Source organism: Corvus moneduloides, chromosome 2 (genome assembly GCF_009650955.1).
Source record: "Corvus moneduloides isolate bCorMon1 chromosome 2, bCorMon1.pri, whole genome shotgun sequence".
NCBI classification, from domain to species: Eukaryota; Metazoa; Chordata; class Aves; order Passeriformes; family Corvidae; genus Corvus; species Corvus moneduloides.
This window is the reverse complement of record NC_045477.1, coordinates 18,819,306-18,836,946: the sequence shown is the minus strand read 5'-3', so window position 1 is coordinate 18,836,946 and position 17,641 is coordinate 18,819,306. Positions and strand designations below refer to the sequence as shown.

The 17,641-nt window shown below is 39.8% G+C and overlaps 1 protein-coding gene across 1 annotated transcript; it reads left to right on the top strand.

Moving 5' to 3' along the window:
- Positions 1 to 6,133: 6,133 nt before the first annotated feature.
- On the top strand, positions 6,134 to 10,044 carry C2H3orf85 (chromosome 2 C3orf85 homolog). Its single transcript, XM_032094143.1, has 4 exons — positions 6,134 to 6,164; positions 7,568 to 7,716; positions 7,920 to 8,005; positions 9,785 to 10,044. Exons 1-4 carry the CDS (start codon positions 6,134 to 6,136, stop codon positions 9,882 to 9,884), a joined length of 366 nt encoding a protein of 121 aa, XP_031950034.1. The 3' UTR covers positions 9,885 to 10,044.
- Positions 10,045 to 17,641: the final 7,597 nt, after the last annotated feature.

Below are 17,641 nucleotides of genomic sequence, written 5' to 3'. Positions count from 1 at the left end.
GTGCCAGAGCAGGTGGATTCAAACACCATTCATATTCACACCAAACTATAAACTGTTTGTGCCTATCACCAGGATGAGGGGGAAATAATCATGCAAAAGACTGACTGACTGAGCCTTGCCTGTTCAGCACTCATAGAACAAGCCCAGTGTACTATTTTGCGTCATAAAACTTACGGAGAATTGAATGCATCCACACGATAATGAGCATTATGGCTCATTAGAGGCTCAGCTTGCAAAGTCCAAAGTCTACAAACAGAAGCATATAGGAGAAACCTGAACTAAGTACTGTACCCTGCCCTCTGTCTGCACCAACCCTTTACACGTATCTGGTAAATGATTTATAAACCTAAAGACAACAAAGTATAAAACTGTATCGCTGTCTTCACTTTACAAAGGAAACCCTTTCTGAATAAATTGCCATGTCTCTGAAAATATTTCAAATTTTGGTGTCTGCTCTGCTCTTTACAGGTAAGTGCCTGTATCCTACCTCATGTCATTCCCTTCAGGCTTGTTAAATAGTCAGCTGGCAAAAACCCTGTGTTACCACCAGAACAGCCCTGATGGAGTAGTATTAACTGGAAATCACTGCAGCAGAGACATGCAGGAGAGTGGGTGAGCACAAGATTGCATGGCAAATTCTGTGAAATACAGTTTGATTCTGCTCCTCATGACTGTTTTTGAGTTTTTTACTGCTCATGAATAAGGAGGAAGGATGCATTTCTGACTGAAAGGCATTCTTAAAAGATGATTTCCTGAACTGTTAAAATTGTAAAAAAGAGCTTGATGCTGTTTCTATGAAATCTTCTCTAAATATTTTTCTTAACATTTATTGTTTGTAGGAAAAAATTTCACATGCATTTATAAGGGCCCAAAACATTCTATTTCACAAGTGATTTCTGGAATCCGACTTGAATTTCTTTAGGAGACTGACTGTTTTAAAGCTCTCAGGCTGTCTGAATGCTGATCCTTCACAGTACTGTGTAACCAGGGCACCTACAATCAAGACTCAACTTGTAAAACCTGGACCAGAGAGAAAATGGATGGGGTGGGGTTACCACATGCTCTTCCCAAAGCAGCACACACTGGTACAGTCTATGATCAGTGATCCACATGCTGCAAGATTGATTTATTTCTCACAAAATTGAAGCAGGCAGTGACAGCTGACTTCCCAAGTGATTGCCTGCATCTTGACAAGATGCTCTATCCACATGCATGCATTAAAAGCATTTCTTAGATTTGAGTGCTCCAACACACATGCAGTAAATACATGATGTGAATAGCTAAGGCAAAATAAGGGAGACATAATTAGCCAATGATTAATTGTGGATTAATGAAAAAGGTTTTGTGAATTGGGACCACAGTCAGGTGTAATCTCTCTTATGCGTTGAATTCACTTCCACGACATATGAACCTGAGTTTTGGCTTCAGTGAGACTCTGTAGGGAGATAAGGAGGTGGAAAGGGACTTTGTCTCTTCTGCAAGTTTGAGCTCACCTATAAACCTTTTCCCCTTATTTGTCCTTCCTGATCTGCTGTGCACCTGAACTGGGACAGTTCCTGGGTACTTGCCTACCTTCTTGAACTTCACCTCCTTTCCACTGAAGGCCATTATAGAACACAGTGTCACCTGAAGACAAGCTGGGAGCAGCTTGCAGCCCCTCCTTTCAGAAGACTTTACTTTCATCTCCTTTATGTCTCCTGTCTTTTTTACCCACTTTCCCAGGTTTCTATTCTTCAAAAGACATGAAGAACTACTTATTACTAATTTTTAATGAGCTCTTAAATGCTTAATTGATCACAATCAGTTCAGTTTTCCATTAATTGTGAATCCTTTCAGCAACAATGAAGGTGGTGGTGAAGTAAAACAGAGACTGTAAGATTCTCATGAGAACCTTATTCTTCTTCATGCCTTCAGCTCAGTTGCTATAAATCACTCCTCATAGTAAAACCACAGTCACACCTCTGGGAATAAGCTTTCTGGACCTTTTCCTTTAGCCTCTGGAGAGTGCAGCAGCAAGGGATGGGGTACCAGTGCGATGTCTTGGCACTGAGATAATTGCTGAAGTCTCTCAGGTGTCTGATGGGGGTGTTTTGCCCATTCACTCGAGCTTAAACTGGTAGCCACATGTGGATGTAGAAAGGAAATTTCAACAGGACCTGCTGAGTGGACCAATTGACCAGTGCTTTTCCTAATACTTTGCTGGAGTGGAAGTAGTTCCTTCCCTAGGATTATCTAGGATTTTTGCGAAATCGCCTTGCTATTTACCCATACCTGATAACAGCCCTGACCCCTGGCATCATCACATATATTGAATATGTTCAATAGCTAATTCTGCATTAAGTGTCTGTAAGTTCTCTGCCATTGCTGATGAGGGAATGAGGCTGATGCTGTAGCTCTAAGGATTGCTAATGACATCTCTTGAACCAGAGAGCTCTTCTGTCCTGTGATGTAAAATTAAGAATTTTCAAAGAATAAAAACTACTTTAATTCAAGCTTTAAAAATAAACAGATGAGACCAAAATTCCAAAGACCGGGTGATATGGACAGAGTTGACGCACTTAAAAATCAGCAACTTTAAATCTTGCTGTCAACAGCAAATCTGACTGATTTAATTCTATTCTAAGGCTTCTTACCATCCAAACACTCCAGCATACAAAGCCTATGTACATACAAACATCATTTTTTATAATGTGAAAAAAGCAATGGGCAGGTGTTAGACTTTAATATAATTGCACATTTCAACTGAAAAAAAGTTGATATGTGGGCCAGAGGTGTCCTGCAGGATCCACAAGTCTATCCTTGCTGCAATTCAGCCATGCATGCAGTGTACTGACAGATAACCACATATTGATTTCCATGGAATGCCACGTAATCTAGAGAAATACTTGAGTGAGGAGAGAAGCAGCTGCTGCCACATTTTTTTCAGCATTTGCACTCTTGCACTGTGGTATCTTTGGTATTTTGAGTCCTCAGACTGAGTCCTGTGGTCTGACCGTGTGAATTTATATGTAGAAAGTTAGATAGCTGAAACATGGTGGGGAGGTGGTCCATTCTGGCTCATTTCTAGCCTTAGGAAACACAACTAAACTGCAGACTTGATTTACTTTTTCAAAGTTCCCAACACGTCAGCACCTGCCACCTCAGCAAGGTTGAAGTTTAGCTCTGTCCAAGTTTAGCCTCTGTCCGAGCTCTGTCCTAAAGAACTGATAAGGCTGGCAGTCTTTTCTCCATGAGCTGACATTTTGACCAGAGAATCACCGTAGCCAACAATAAGAAGAGTTATTAGACTTAAAAGAAGGGAGCCAGAGCAATTGCCAACTTTTGACATTTAAATTCCATTGATATTAACTTAAGCAATATGTTTTCAGGTTGTCAGAAACTTGCAAGTCTTCAGAAACTAGGGAGAAACAATAGTGTCCACAGAGAGTGTTTGAAGTGCTGCTAAATAATTGACAGTTTCTTTGCAAATATCATAGCAAATTAGAGATGAACCTCTTTTACCTATGGTAGATGCACACCAGGGATAAATTTTGGTCCTAAGCCTAGAAGTTGCTCCTCACCACTTATACAGTACTAATGATCTGGATAAAAAAAGGCTTTGGGGTAGAGAATGGGAGAAGGAGAAGCATACCCTATATTAAGGCAAGTTTGAAGATTTGTCTCCTTATCATTAAACTCTGCCATTAGAGGTGCAAATGGTGGCCAGCCTGCTCTCCCCAGACTACTAAGCTCACAATGGCTCATGCTACTTAACTTTTACAAAAGAAAATGTATATCAATTATAGGTCCCTAAGCAGGCAAATGTGTCAAAACTTAATCCCATACTTACCTTTTTGATTGTGTGATGAAGTGGATCATTGCACATTCAGCTGATAGAAAAAGATGTCTTCCTGGGAAGATTTTGTGGCTGCAGCCAGCTGAATATGTTGCTTTCTAGTAATCTATCCTTGCACAAGATGCTTTCATTCAAGTCTAGCATGAAGAGATTTTAAAGCACAGATCTATCCAGGTTGATTTTCTATTCTGAGTGCAGTTTGCTTGCTATACTGTGATACTTTTTTATTATTACTTTGACATTCAAGATATTTGATATGCCTTTTCATAATCAGACTTTTTTTGTTGGTTTGAGTTTTTTTTAATATACTCCATGCTGGATTAACTGCGCATTTGCTTTTTTTGACAAAGATGACAAGGCTGTACCACCATCTCCTCTCAAGTTTAGTCTCAGATCATAGTAATCCAAAATTAGATGCTCAGAAGGCATGGTAGCAATAATGACTACGATTAGTTTCCCCTCTGGACACTGTCTTTAGGTGCACAGGACAGACAAAACTATCTGCTGAAGGCAATGACTACATGAGCCAAGCATCTGCTTTTTTTTTCTATAATTTGTATTTCATATGAGAACACTGAGTGAATCTTCAAGAGACAATGAAAGGAAACCCTCTAAGTGGTAACAGCTGATACAACCTTGGCAATAGTTCACCCTCCACATACATTTCTCCTATTTTCCCACTGGGACATTTACATCTAACAGTGCTTTTCAAAACACATATTTATCTAAGAGAGGATAACAGTATTGAATAAAACCATTAACATAAAATGTGTCTGGTTGCTCTTCATAGTGGGTTAACTGTTTCAGTACAGCTTGAAATACTTCATCTTTTTGCAGCTCAATTTTATGCACTGTGAGCCATTTTATTAACATCACCCATCTGCTCCTAACTCCGTCTAGTCTCACATCAGGTGCTCTGAAATTCCATTCTCCTGGTTGGTATGCTAATCTCCTACAAGATGCACCCCTTCAGGAATAGTCTGTGTTTATAAAGCCAACCCTTCCACAATATTTTGCTAAGCTGTTTGAAAGGAGGGGGAAAATTACACCCAGTCTGAGAAACTTAAATTGAGGCAAGATATTGCTCATTTGATGGAGACTCTACGTTGTATTCAGAGGGGCTACTTAGATGGAGACACCTGGTCTGATGACCCCAGGTCTACATTAGAGCTAAGTAAAGACCTTCCTTCATCTGAGCTCTGCCAGAGCAGAAGCAAATGTACAACACTGTCTGTCTGTGCAGCCACAGTGAAAGACCAACAGGGCTAATTCTGGTTTTGCTAGAAATGATCTCGCTAGAGTTTTTCCAGAGGTGAATGAAGCTTGCCATGTTCAGAGACTTATAGTGATCTTTACAGCAAGGCAAAGAGAATGAGCAGAGCCTGAAGGAATAGCTGATATATAAAGGCACTTACCTGATTTTCTTTTGTTACTTATGCATCTTTGGAGTGCCCCAGCAGCTGGGGACAAGTCCTGCAGAGACAGCTCCCAGGAGGTGAAATAGCAGCTAGAAAAGAATAAGAACTGGGTGTCAACAGTGACAAGAAAAGCCAAGAGCAGAGCTGGCATACCTGCCTCTCCTCAGAGCAGGCAAGTGCACTTCAATCAAAGTGAATACCTCGCATAGTTAGGGGTGGCATTTCTCATTGGATACAGATGCAGCCAGAGCAGACTGTATATTCAAAATTGACATATAATACCCTGAAGATGGAGCTCTCTGCACCACAGTAGCCAAGATAACACCTCACTGTCCCACTAGAGGAATGACAAGCTCATTTTTGAAGATGTTGGCAGCAAGAAAAAAAACCACAAGAAACATAGCTGCTTAATGATCTTTTTTTTGCAGCTTACTTTAAATCTGGAGGGCCAGAGCACATATTAGTGATAAAATTTAATGTTTGATGGCCCTTACTAACTATATATACATTTAAAGAAAAGTGTAGCCTGTTAATGAGTCAGTTTCTGATCCCAGTTCAGTTATCTCCATCCAGAAATGTAATCATGAGCTTACAAAATATTTAGTATAAAAAGAAATCCTGACATTAACTAAAGAGAAATTAAAAGCTCATAGATTTTTCTATTGAAAAATAGTAAATTGCCAGAGAAATACTGAAATTTGGCACAAGCTTAGTTTTCTCTTGTGCAGCTCTAGAATACAAGTATACCAATTTAATAGACATATGCATGAAATATATTTTCTTCTTTCCCAGGCCAAAATCTTGTTTTCTGAAGTACAGAAATTGCTATTCCTGTGTTTCCTAAGGGAGAGAGCAGTTCACACATGAGTCTTCTCACGAAATGTCTGAACTTGCTTTTTTCCATGCAGTTGGTAACTTTTTTGAAGAGGGTATTCCTTGAAAACTCCCTACCCTAAAATTTCTACCTCCAGTTTATGATTATAGTAATTTGCAATATGAAGAAACTGAAGTAGGAAGCAATTACTGGGACTATCATTGCTTGCTAAGTAACTTTTCTAAAGTACTCTTTGACATCTATATTAAGGGCAAAGATGACAACCACCATCACTTTTTTTTTGTTCATTATAAACAAGGTTTTTCTCATCCTCTTTTTAAGCTCTTTTGGCACTGAGAAGTAACAAAGTTAAACGGAGCAACAAACACTCTAGCTTACATATCTGCCACCTATATGCATTCAGCAAACATTTTCTTCTAGTTAAAAAACTAAAGAGCAACGATATTGTGGATGATCAGGAAAGCCAGCAATAATTACAAGTGAACTGGATTCAGCTGAACATTGATAGATTTTCCCCCTAGAAGTTTAGGAATCAGGGAATTGGAGAGCTGTGAGTGAAGTGATAGCTTGCCCTGCTGAGCTCCTACTCTAAGACATAATAGACAAGGACTCAAGTTCTTGGCCCATCTGTTTCAAGTATGTGCAGGTCACCCTCAGGTGTCCATTTAAACCCACTTCACTAAATTGGAGCCCAGCTGTTTACAGACTGGCCTCAGCTTGGCTGATGGATCTGAGCTCCAACTTAAGTGGTTCATTAAAAATTGTGTGATTCGGACTGACATGCTATTTTGGACTCTTTTAGCCTCAAATTAATGTCTCAAAATTAATTTATGTCTCAAAGACTCAAGACTAAAAAGAAAAGGTTTTTTTTCTGTACCAGAGCCTTTCATAAGAAGCTAAAGAGGAATTCGGACCTTTTTCTTCTGAAGAATATTTATTTCAAGATCTGCAAGGACTACTTCTGCATCTGTGGTGACCTCAGAAGCTATCTGAATCAATGCAATAGCAAGATTAGAAGTGCAGTATCTTCTGTTCAGAAAATAATTTCCAAGCATGCAATTTCTATGCTGATACTAATGAGAATAAATATCACATATAAGCCAGGATGTTCAGAAACCACAGATAAATTCATAGGGTTTGCGTTCTTTTAAAAAATTTTAGGTTCTGAGCACACCTGAGACTAGGGCAATTACAGTCTAAGAGGATTTTTGTAACAAAACTTTGCATTAAAAATAAATTAGTGCCTTAATTACATTGTAGCTTTATTTACTTCAGATTCAACAGCAAAATAATGATTTAGAGCATCTGTTTTATTAACTTCAGGCCTTAAAAAAAAGTTTCTTTCTGAGAATCTAAGGTAGGACCATCTTTGATTTCTATTAAATAAACTACAGATTCAAAACCATGTTCTGTGGGTATAAGCGTATTTTTGAAGTGCACATTCTAAAATATTTTTCTGATATTACAAATATTTTTCAGCTTCTGTTTCAAGTGTCCTTGGAGCACCCTTTCTGACAGAAGAATCAGCAAATCAATTCATACGGCTCAAACGACATATACCATATTCTCCGAGCTACTGGGACTCCAGAAGCAGCCAGAACACGTGGGGATACACTGTGGCTGAACAGGTATCTTCTTCCTTCAAGAGGAAGCAGCATCTACTGAGAATAAGAAAGCACGGGTCTGGAATTAACGCGTAACATAAATCCTTTGGGTCAAGGGAGGAAATTTTTCTGATTTATCAACATGGGCAAAGCTGCTCAGTAGTCATACACGGTATTTATTCAGTATCAAAGCTCAGAATATTCCTTTCTCATTTGATCTACTTCAGATTAGCAAATCATGGGCAGCTTTTAGAGAAACAGCACAATACTACATGGACTTGGACCCTTTTGCCTTCGATCCCTCGGTAGCCGTGTACGATGGGGTTTCTCAACAGAGCATTTCATAGACTTGGAGCATGTGTGTACCTAAGTAAGTAAAACTGACCCTTAAAACACTGCTGACAATTGGTTTATAGTGTCATAACCTGACACAGTAAAAAACCCAATTATATCTTGAAAAATTAGAGAAGATTTGTTTTAACGGTCCAAGTTTAACAGTTATTTAAATGTGGTCATTTTACTGTGTCGGGTTCTTTTTTAAGTATGTTTTGGAAAAGCTCATTAAGAGCTTAAAGAATATATATCCTTTTAAAAGTCCACAGAAGCTAAACTGCTTCCTATAGAGTTGATTTAAAAAGCAGACAGAAAGCAATTCCTGAGGAGAAAAATAAAAGATACAAAACTCCATCTATTTCAGTAACAAAACTGTATCCAGTGTGGAATAAAGCCTCAGCAGAACAAAACAGAGAATGAGACATAGCAGTTGGTAAAAGCAGTATTTATAGATCAGCACAGGAGTACATGAAATGAAGTGTCACAATCTCCGAAGTTGCTTAGGACTGTGCTAAAATTGGACACAATTTTTGGACAAAATTTTGTCAAACTTAGGGAAAAATTACTAAATGATTCAGTTGGACAAGCACAATACATGCATTCCTGCTGAACACTTTTCCTGTGAAGATACTGCAGTCCTTAAAAATGGACAGGAGCAGGTAGAACTAAACTCATACAGTTTCAGTGCTTAAAATAGTTACTAAGACAGCATCTGTCAGTCTGACTGAAACCACCAATAAGAAAATGGGCGAACTTCTCACAATATACTTTGAATTGAATATGCTTTGAATTTTATTGACTTAAAAGTACCTTTCTTTGTGAAAATGAGTTTCATTTTGAAACACAGCTTTTGAAAAGATCTTTTATTATTTATGAGATAGGAATTTAGCTTGGAGAGTCTCAGAGTGAGTTTTCCAGGACTCTTCCACCTGAAAGGTGACATCAGTTTCATTCACTCTGAGCAGAAACAAAGTAGGAGAGAATAGCTAAAAGCCATAATTTACCTTCCCTCCTGCTGAGCCTTCAGCTAGTGCCCTTGGGCAACTGGAAGGAAGCACCCAGTTATTCCCTCACAATTCCTAATACTGATATGGGTGGATAGCAGCAATCACTTCTGCCTTATTACAAATTTACCTGAAGATACTTTACTCAGTTTTCTGAAAAAAACCCCACTGACTTTCCCACCAGAAAAATTCCTCACAGAGAAAAGCCCTAACTGTCTCTAATTATTGGTTGTGCATCCATGTGCCTGATGGCTGTGATCACAGCAGCTGCCAGGCAGACTCCAGGATGAGTTATGTTTCCAGAAGGATAATCCTAATGATTGTCGTATGACAGGACTAAAGCCATTTACATAAACACATTTACAGGCACTCCCACTGAAGTATGTTCATGATTTCAAAGCAAGGCTAGTTAACTCCCAGACTGAAATAAACTTCCCAATGCTAATGTGACAGGAATTGACATGCAGAGTTTTTGAGAAGGCATATAGTAGCAAAGAAGCATCAAGCTAGAAGTTACAAAAACTATTGTGGATAAAGTAGAACAATTCTTTTCAAAATTTTTGTTCCTGATTAGTGATAACTCTGAAATGGAAAGCCTGTACAACCTATGCAGGAATCTGGCTCAGGGGCTGTACTTCCAGAAGAAAATATTTGCAAAAGCTGGCAAATCTGAAGACTGTAGTTGTTGACAGGATCTTTAAATTAATTTTGTGATTTTTTTTTTTTCTAAAATAAATTTATTTCATTTTTTCTAGCAACAACATCAGACCTTACATGGAGCTACTACAGCAGTCTGGGACTCACCTCCAGCAACAAGCTATTAAATCCTACACGTCTCATATCTGGCCATGTTAGGATATGGCATGTTATGTATTTGCCATTACATATTTGATAAGATGACTTTATCTCATCCCACTTAGGTTTAAACCCAAAATTAATAACTAATTCTCTGTATAAAACCAACCATGAACTTTTAGCAGGTTGGGTTTAAAAATGCCTAGTGTTTTCATGTAAAACATTTTTTTGACTAAACAATTGTTTTAAGATGTACATTCCTGCTTCTGTGACTGAAAACCACACTTTTATTTCTCAGTATTTTCCTTTAGCTACATTTTTGAGAGGCTAGTGAGAAATGAAAATTGGTCACTTTGGATGGGTGAGAGAAGTAGAGCACATTTGCTTCAGGTATACTTCTCTAGTGCAAGTGCATTTCCATTCTTTCAAGTACTAGTAGTAGGTGTTGTGGTACACATCCATTCATGTCTATGCTTTTCTTTCCTCATTTAAGCTTTTGTACTTGGTCTTGAGTGCCAAAACCAACTGAACCCACAGCTACTACTGTATGTTGTTTTTTCTTACTCCACAGAGAAAGGAAATGGTGGAAACATTCACAACTCGTTCTCTAAAAAAAATGGTGGTGACAAATGTTCTTTATGCCAAGTTCTTGACTTTGGAAGTTTCCTGGTTCCTATTCATTAACGTACCTTATTGCAGAACATCTTTGAAGAAAAGATTAGGAGTCCATGTTTCTTTTATATGTTATTAATATAATGCTAATTAAAAGCTTTTTCAACCTTGGCCAAAGTTTCTGCATGAAAAAAGATGACCTGTTGAGGAAAACAAAATGTGTGGTAACCTAATGGCAGGGTAGGTGAAGGAAGGCAATTTTTGCTCGCTTTTTATTCCCAAAGAGCAGATTCTGCATGTTGTGCTTTCAGGATTCTTTCTGAATATGGACTGTACTCTAACTGGAACAAATTTAAAGATAATGTTGGATTTTCTAGAAAGAAATCCACATTCTGGCTTTTTGGCAATCTCTACCATGCTCCTAGGTATGAAACTATCCTTAGGTCATTATTAATTTCCCTGCATAGGACAATGGGCCTGAAATTGCCATTATTCATTAGCTGAAGCTGAAAATTCATTAAACGCTTGAAAGAGATAAATGAGGTGCAAGTTCAGTATTTGCCATGTAGGATTTCACATCTTGAGTCACACTATTTAATTATGAACAGTTCATTCAAAGATAAGGGGTGACAAGTGATGTATAGACTAAAGACCTCACTGGTTAAACACAGTCATGGCCTGTCCCTGCTGCCCCCTTTCCCTGTGCTGCTCAGCCTTGGATAAGCTAGTGCTCCAGACCCTAAACATTCCACTATTTTCCTCAGTAGCAGCACAGACACGATAAGAGTTACTGAAAGTCTTCAATTTATAGCAAAATGCAGGACTGTAAGGGTAAGCATTGCCTTTTATTTCAAATGGATATGCAGTAAAATTCCAAGGGTGCACCTGCTCCAGCTGAGCACCTTGCTGGTCCCAGAGAAGTTGCAGCTCTGCAGGCAGTGATGCCCACACCACTTGTGAACCCGTTCCTGAAGCACTGCTCTTTTCTGCCCATCTCTCCAACTGATGTTGTTGCTGCCAAGGCAGGGGTTCGTGATCTATCTGTGCATTAACTGCAGTTTTCATGCCTGCATGGCAAGTTAAACCAAAATGGGGGTAGTTCAGGAGCTGGTTTGCAGATAGACAGCAGATATCCCTGGAGCGTGGATGACAAAGCCCATCAGTGAGGTGGAAGGCAAAATGAAGTGCTCTCAGCTATCACCTGCTGTCAGCTAGTGAGGTAACTGCCCAACCATTATGAGCCATTTTAGGGTTGTCAGAGCCATAAAATTAGAATAACCACCGTCTGTTGCCATGAGGACAGTCTTGCACAAGGCTGGCTTTGCAACCAAAACATCAAAGCCAGAGGATGCAATTTGACAGATCTGTTGTACTTAGACATGACTAATTCCTTTAAAGAAGTTGTTCTGAAAGCCAGAGACTCAATACTCAATCTGCAAATCCATAGCTTCAAGCTAATGTCAGTAATTCAGATAATTAGTCTTGCTGAATTAAATGGGAAGAATTGTGCACGCGTGAGTAGCAGTGAAGGATGAGGTGCTTATTTTGTGTTATCAAATACATGCCATTCATGACGATGAGCAAATGGCTTTCACAGCATCTGAATATTAAACACCTTCATCTGCATTTAATTATAACTGGGAAAAATATTTACCCTGTGAATTTGCTCCCCCTATTTCTCTTCACATATTGTTTCAGCACTTTAACTCATGTAACTCTAGACCCTTCTTCACTGACCTTTCCAACACATCTTTATGCTGCCACCTACAAGTTTAATCTCCTTGCTCTTTCTACACAGCACAGATACACAGGCAATACCTTAGCAATGACAAAAATAAAGAATAGTGCTAAACTAAAGAGAACTTCAAGTACATCTGTGCTGGTCATGGGAGTGGAATAACAGGTCTCAGGGCACAGGACCTTTTCTTCTAGTGCAATGGAGAGCAGTATTTATTATTGGTTTCTGAATAATGCAAGTTTTTTGAGGAAAAAACCTAAGTCCCACAAACACCAGAGCTCCCTGAGGCAAGAGAGAACACAGTTCCTCTGAGAGAGGGGAAATGTTGGGGTGACCCAGCCCACTGTGGGGCTGGGGCAGTGTGATGCCAATCAATCCCAGCCCATCCCCTGGATCGAGTTTCCCGAAGGGGCAGACTCAGAGGGTGGGTCGAGGGGAGGCTCAGAAGCCTAAGCTGGACCCCCTGGGCGGTGCCTGGGTCCAAGCCGCCTCCCCTGGTTCGGGAAAATTCTCGGTTACTCGGTTGTTCACTGGTTCTTTGTTATAACTCCCACCTCTTGGTTTCCCCCAGTGGTTCTTGTTAAATTGTATCCTCCCCGTGGCTTGTAACTTATTGGTTGTTTTCCCCTTTCACCGGGATTTTCAAATTCTGTATAAAACTGAGGACAAGGCTCCAAGGAGAGATCCCATCACAATCCCATCAATCCGATCCCACCGCATCCCATCACATCGGATTCCAGCTTGTTCGGGTTGCAAAACTTCTAACAATAAACCTGTTAAAAGCCAGACCCAAACAGCCTCTCTCTTCCTTTGTCTCCGAGCTAACATGAGCTGATCCCATCGGTTCCTGCCGTGTTTCCTCTACCGAGAAGCCAGCTAGCCAGCCCAGCAAGCAGCCCTTTTCCTGATGCCGAAGTCGCTTCTGCGATGGACAGAAGTAACGCAGCTGGACTGTCTCTGACCTGGGGCACGCCAGAGCTCATACCTCGAGCACCAAACCCTGCGTTAGGGAAACGGGCTGAGAGGAAGAAGAATCACAGGAAGCTGGAGTCAGGTTTGTCTCTGTATAGATGTTAACTGGATGGATGCAGAACATCTGCCAGTTTCCAACTCTTTCCTGACTCATGTGAACAGGGTGATTAAAATCAACAGAACGACAGAAATCAGGATGTCCAAGTATCTCTTGGTTGATATCCAGCTCCAGCAGCAGCTTTTTGCCAGGCAAGGTCCTTACACGGTGTCTGTCCCATGGGAGTGCCAAGTTAGATCTGAACCATGCTGCAAATCCTTCTTCAGAGCACTTGCCTATTCCACCCGATCCTTGTATCCCTAATTTTCCCAATCTTAGAAGAATCAAGCTGTCTTTGCAATCTCTCCTACTCTGTCAAGTTGAATTGAAAACAGCCCACAAGTCACAAAATTACAGTGGCTAGACATAGGGGATAAACATCTACCTACTTAGGCAGCGTGGTTGTAGGAGCCCTGCCTTGTCAGGGAAACAGAGGAGGGATTCAGTGTAGTTAGACATGACAGGAGAAGTAAGAAAACCTGTCTTTCCGATAATAATTGAAGAAAAAGATTAATACTCCATGGCTTTCTTTTAATAAGAAAAGCCAGTCATTCTGAACACAGCAAATAGGGAGAGCTGTAGAGTCCAAGTAACCTATATATAACCTACTTTACAAATGTTGAGTATGGGATAGGTACTAAGATGCAGTTTTCTATAAACTCAGCAGGTGAGTATATAGAGGTAATGAGAACGAAGCATTTACTTTATGACCTGAAATGGTTTCTTCAAACAGAACAGTGACAACTGGTATTCAATGAAAGTTCTACACACTACTTCATCACTGTTGTAATTCATGTGATTGAACCTGGTCCCAGATGATTTTACTGCATAAACCTTTTGAGCTTGCGTCACACTACTGTTGTGCCTTGCTTTACATTTGATCTTCTATTGTCTTAGTTTAAACTAGAACAGCTGAGACAAAATACTCATCTAATCTACACCTGCTGCTGGCTGCCAGCAAGTGTGAGCTGTGTTCAAAGCAATTTATGTTGGCTGATTAAGTATATAAACCACCCACCTGAGGCAGGTATATTGCCATAACCACTTCATGTAGAGTGCAAAATAAATTATTAATCTTTTGCATCATCCATAGGAAAAAATGAGCTCAGTTGTTAAAATGTAAACATAGAAAGTTATCCAAAAACCAAAAAGTTAAGCCAGGAAATAAGCAGTCTTTGTATGTGATTATTATGTTAAGCAAACAAACATCAATAATTACTGTTCTGCCTCAAAGACTGTTGAAGAGAGATGTATTTCAAACAACATTACATCAAACCTGCAGAGTCTGCTTTCCACCAGCTGCAAAAAAGAGGAACAAGTCCTTCTATGAGAGACGAGTGGTATCAAGCTGGATATCTGTAGAGGTGATCAACACAAGGCAATACAGCAAACATCTGTTCCCTTTGAGCCCAAGCCACATCCCACCGCAGCCCTAGGCAGGCTGAGTGCTGCAGCTGACTACATTAGAGATAGAACAAGTACTCATTGAGACCTGCAATGCAATTTTAACCACAACCTCCCAAGGGAAGTGAGCTTTCCCTATGCCAGTGTCAATCCAGACAGGGATAGGGAAGGAAGAAGGGACAGACTGATGAATTTCAGCCCACTAGGGTCAGCCCCTAATAGCTTCTTTCTCTATGAGGCATTACAGGATAGTCAGCTTAGAGTGACACTTCCTATTCAGCTCCTTACTCCTGGTCATAGCAGCCACTGCTAAGGTGATTTCATGCCGTTCCCTGCCTCCTTGGCAGAACTGAATAAGCATGTGAAATCCGATCTGAATAATTCAACTGTGTCCTGCTTGTGATTGAACGCTGCTGTGCAGCAGGGAGCTCACTTGAGGAAGGATTAAAAAACATCCTTACAACTGCTGTCAATATTATTATCATAAATTCAAGGCCCGACTGTGCAAGGTGCAAAGAGAAAGCAGTTATTGTGCCGTCTTCAAAATGAAGGTAGGACTATCTAAGGGCAAGAAAACAACCACAGGAAGAAAGCAACTAAAAAGACAACCATGGATGTTGGTGGTGGCTGCTTAGCGCTGAGAAAGAACTGATTTGGTAGTTATTTAGAAGAATGACCTAAAAACCCTCTTGTTTGTAATTTCAAACTGGCTTTGGTTGAACACAGCTCTGAGAACTATAAAGTGCTGCTTCCTCTTGGTGTCTCTGTTGAAATATTTATGGTGCTACCCTTGCTGTGGAGTTCAGGCAGGAGGCTCAGTGCTGAAAGATCTACCACAAGCTTCCTGATGGCCTGGGACCTATACATCCCCACATTACACTGTGGGTAGGATGCAGTCTGATTTTTGCTATTGTACCTCATAAAGCAACTACATTATAGCAAAGCTACATGTACTGACTTTTGGTTTTTAATTTAGAAGAGTTTGCAGTAATGAGGAAGAGCCTATTTAAAACATTTACCATAGTGAAATTAAGAGGAATAAAAATTTTACAAAACCCAGGCTTTTACTCATAAATCATTTGAAACAATTACCTTTTGCTAAGTGTACGAACTATTCAATCAGAGATATTATACTTTGTGGACTACAGAAATATTTTTTCTATAAATAAGAAAATAACCTCCCTTCTCGTTATTCAGTACTACACAGTTCCCTACTCCTTTCTCATCCTCTCTGCTCCAGGCTAAGGTCTATTTTCATTCCCTTAATAATTGCCAAAGGATTAGATCTATCCCAAGTGCAACTACAGGTACTGTTTATAGCAACCAAGGATTACTTTGTTCCTCACTAAAATGTCCAAGCTACCTTCATTTATCCAGTCAACTGTATCAGAAACAGCATATACAGCAGCAATTACAAAATAAGAGAATTACAAAAAAGTCCTTTCTCTTGAAATGATAGCTTTTGTAATTAAAGCATGCTAGCCTGAAACCAGAAATGGAAGCTGAAGGATTTTCAGAGAATTGCTTGTCGGCCGGATCCCTCTTTCCCACAGTGAAAGCTATGAAGTTTATTATGAAGTTATTAGTGGGAGCACTGACAACTGAGGACAGGAACTTATTTGACAGAGTCTTCCTTTTCAGGTCTTAACTAACATGTAAAATTGCACTCTGGAAATGAAGGGGAAGTCACCAATGCATGCTGAAAATTTAGGCACACCCTCCTAAAATCAGCTTCTGAAAGAACAATAATGAGTTAGCAGACATTAACACAGAAAAACACTGCATCATCTGCATTGTAGCCAGAATTGATTAGAAGAAATGACTCTCAGAAGAACCAGGAATAGATAACTGTATTTTTCTCAGAAGCTCACTAGACAGCCTGGGCAAGCCAGGTTTTCTCTGAATCTTCTTCAAATTGAACTAATCTGCCCTGAAATCTGCTAGCTTAAGACTGCTGTTACTAATAGTCCAGAAAGGGAACTCTCATAGAGAAATGCTTTGAAATTGTCAGTTCTCATTCTGAGCAAAGATTGAAAGTAGCTCATCTGTGTCAATAAACTGTCTGGCAAAGACTGGATCTGTCCTTTGCATTTGACCCTGGTACAAGTGATATGCCTTCTCATACAAGTCCTGCAGCATCAGGACTCAATCACATTAGAGAGTTGATCTTACCATCCCCTAAAATTGGACATCCTGAAACGTGTGTGTGTTTCAGGCTCACAGAAGATGGCTTACAGCACTGAAGAGGACAGATGTGAATTCATTACCTTTCTAGTACAAGATCACTTGATGTGCAACAGCACTACCAATCATTATGTCCAATGCAAATAATGGATTGTAAGTGTTTCTGTCTCATTATCTTGTGACAGGACTGTTATTAACTTGTGACTAAACAACAATTTTAAAGAAAGTCTCCTCAAGGACAGGCTATATATATATGTGTATATATATATATATATGCCTGATAAATTTTCTTCTTTTCCCCACTGCCTAGATTGCATAGCAAGCAAGTGTCCTAGATGGAATGGACCAATAAGTGGTTGCTAAACTGTGGGCTTTAGAGTTCTCCAAGTTTGCATTAACACAAGTAAATATATACCACAGATCTTTTTCAAACCCAGAAAAGTTGGCTCTTAAGATGGCATAACTGTTCACAATGAGAACATGGATTTCCCAAAAAAGGTTGCAAAGTGCCATCGAATTACTAGGCGATATTGAGCTCTGTCCTGCTTACTTGGTATGGCAGTGCCAGACTATGCCTCCAGAAATAATTAACAATAGCAGCTGTACAGGTACTTCATCAGCAGAAACACTGGAGGGTGATGAATCCATGCAAAGATTGCCCAGGTAGAATAGAGAGATCGCTACAATAGACAGGTATAATAATAGGCTAGAAATGTTTCCTTAGGGTCTGAAGCTCAGTTTTTTGGTTTTATCTCTTACCTGGGCTCAATGTCACTGAAGAAGGTTTGAGTAATTTCAAGAAAATCAGAG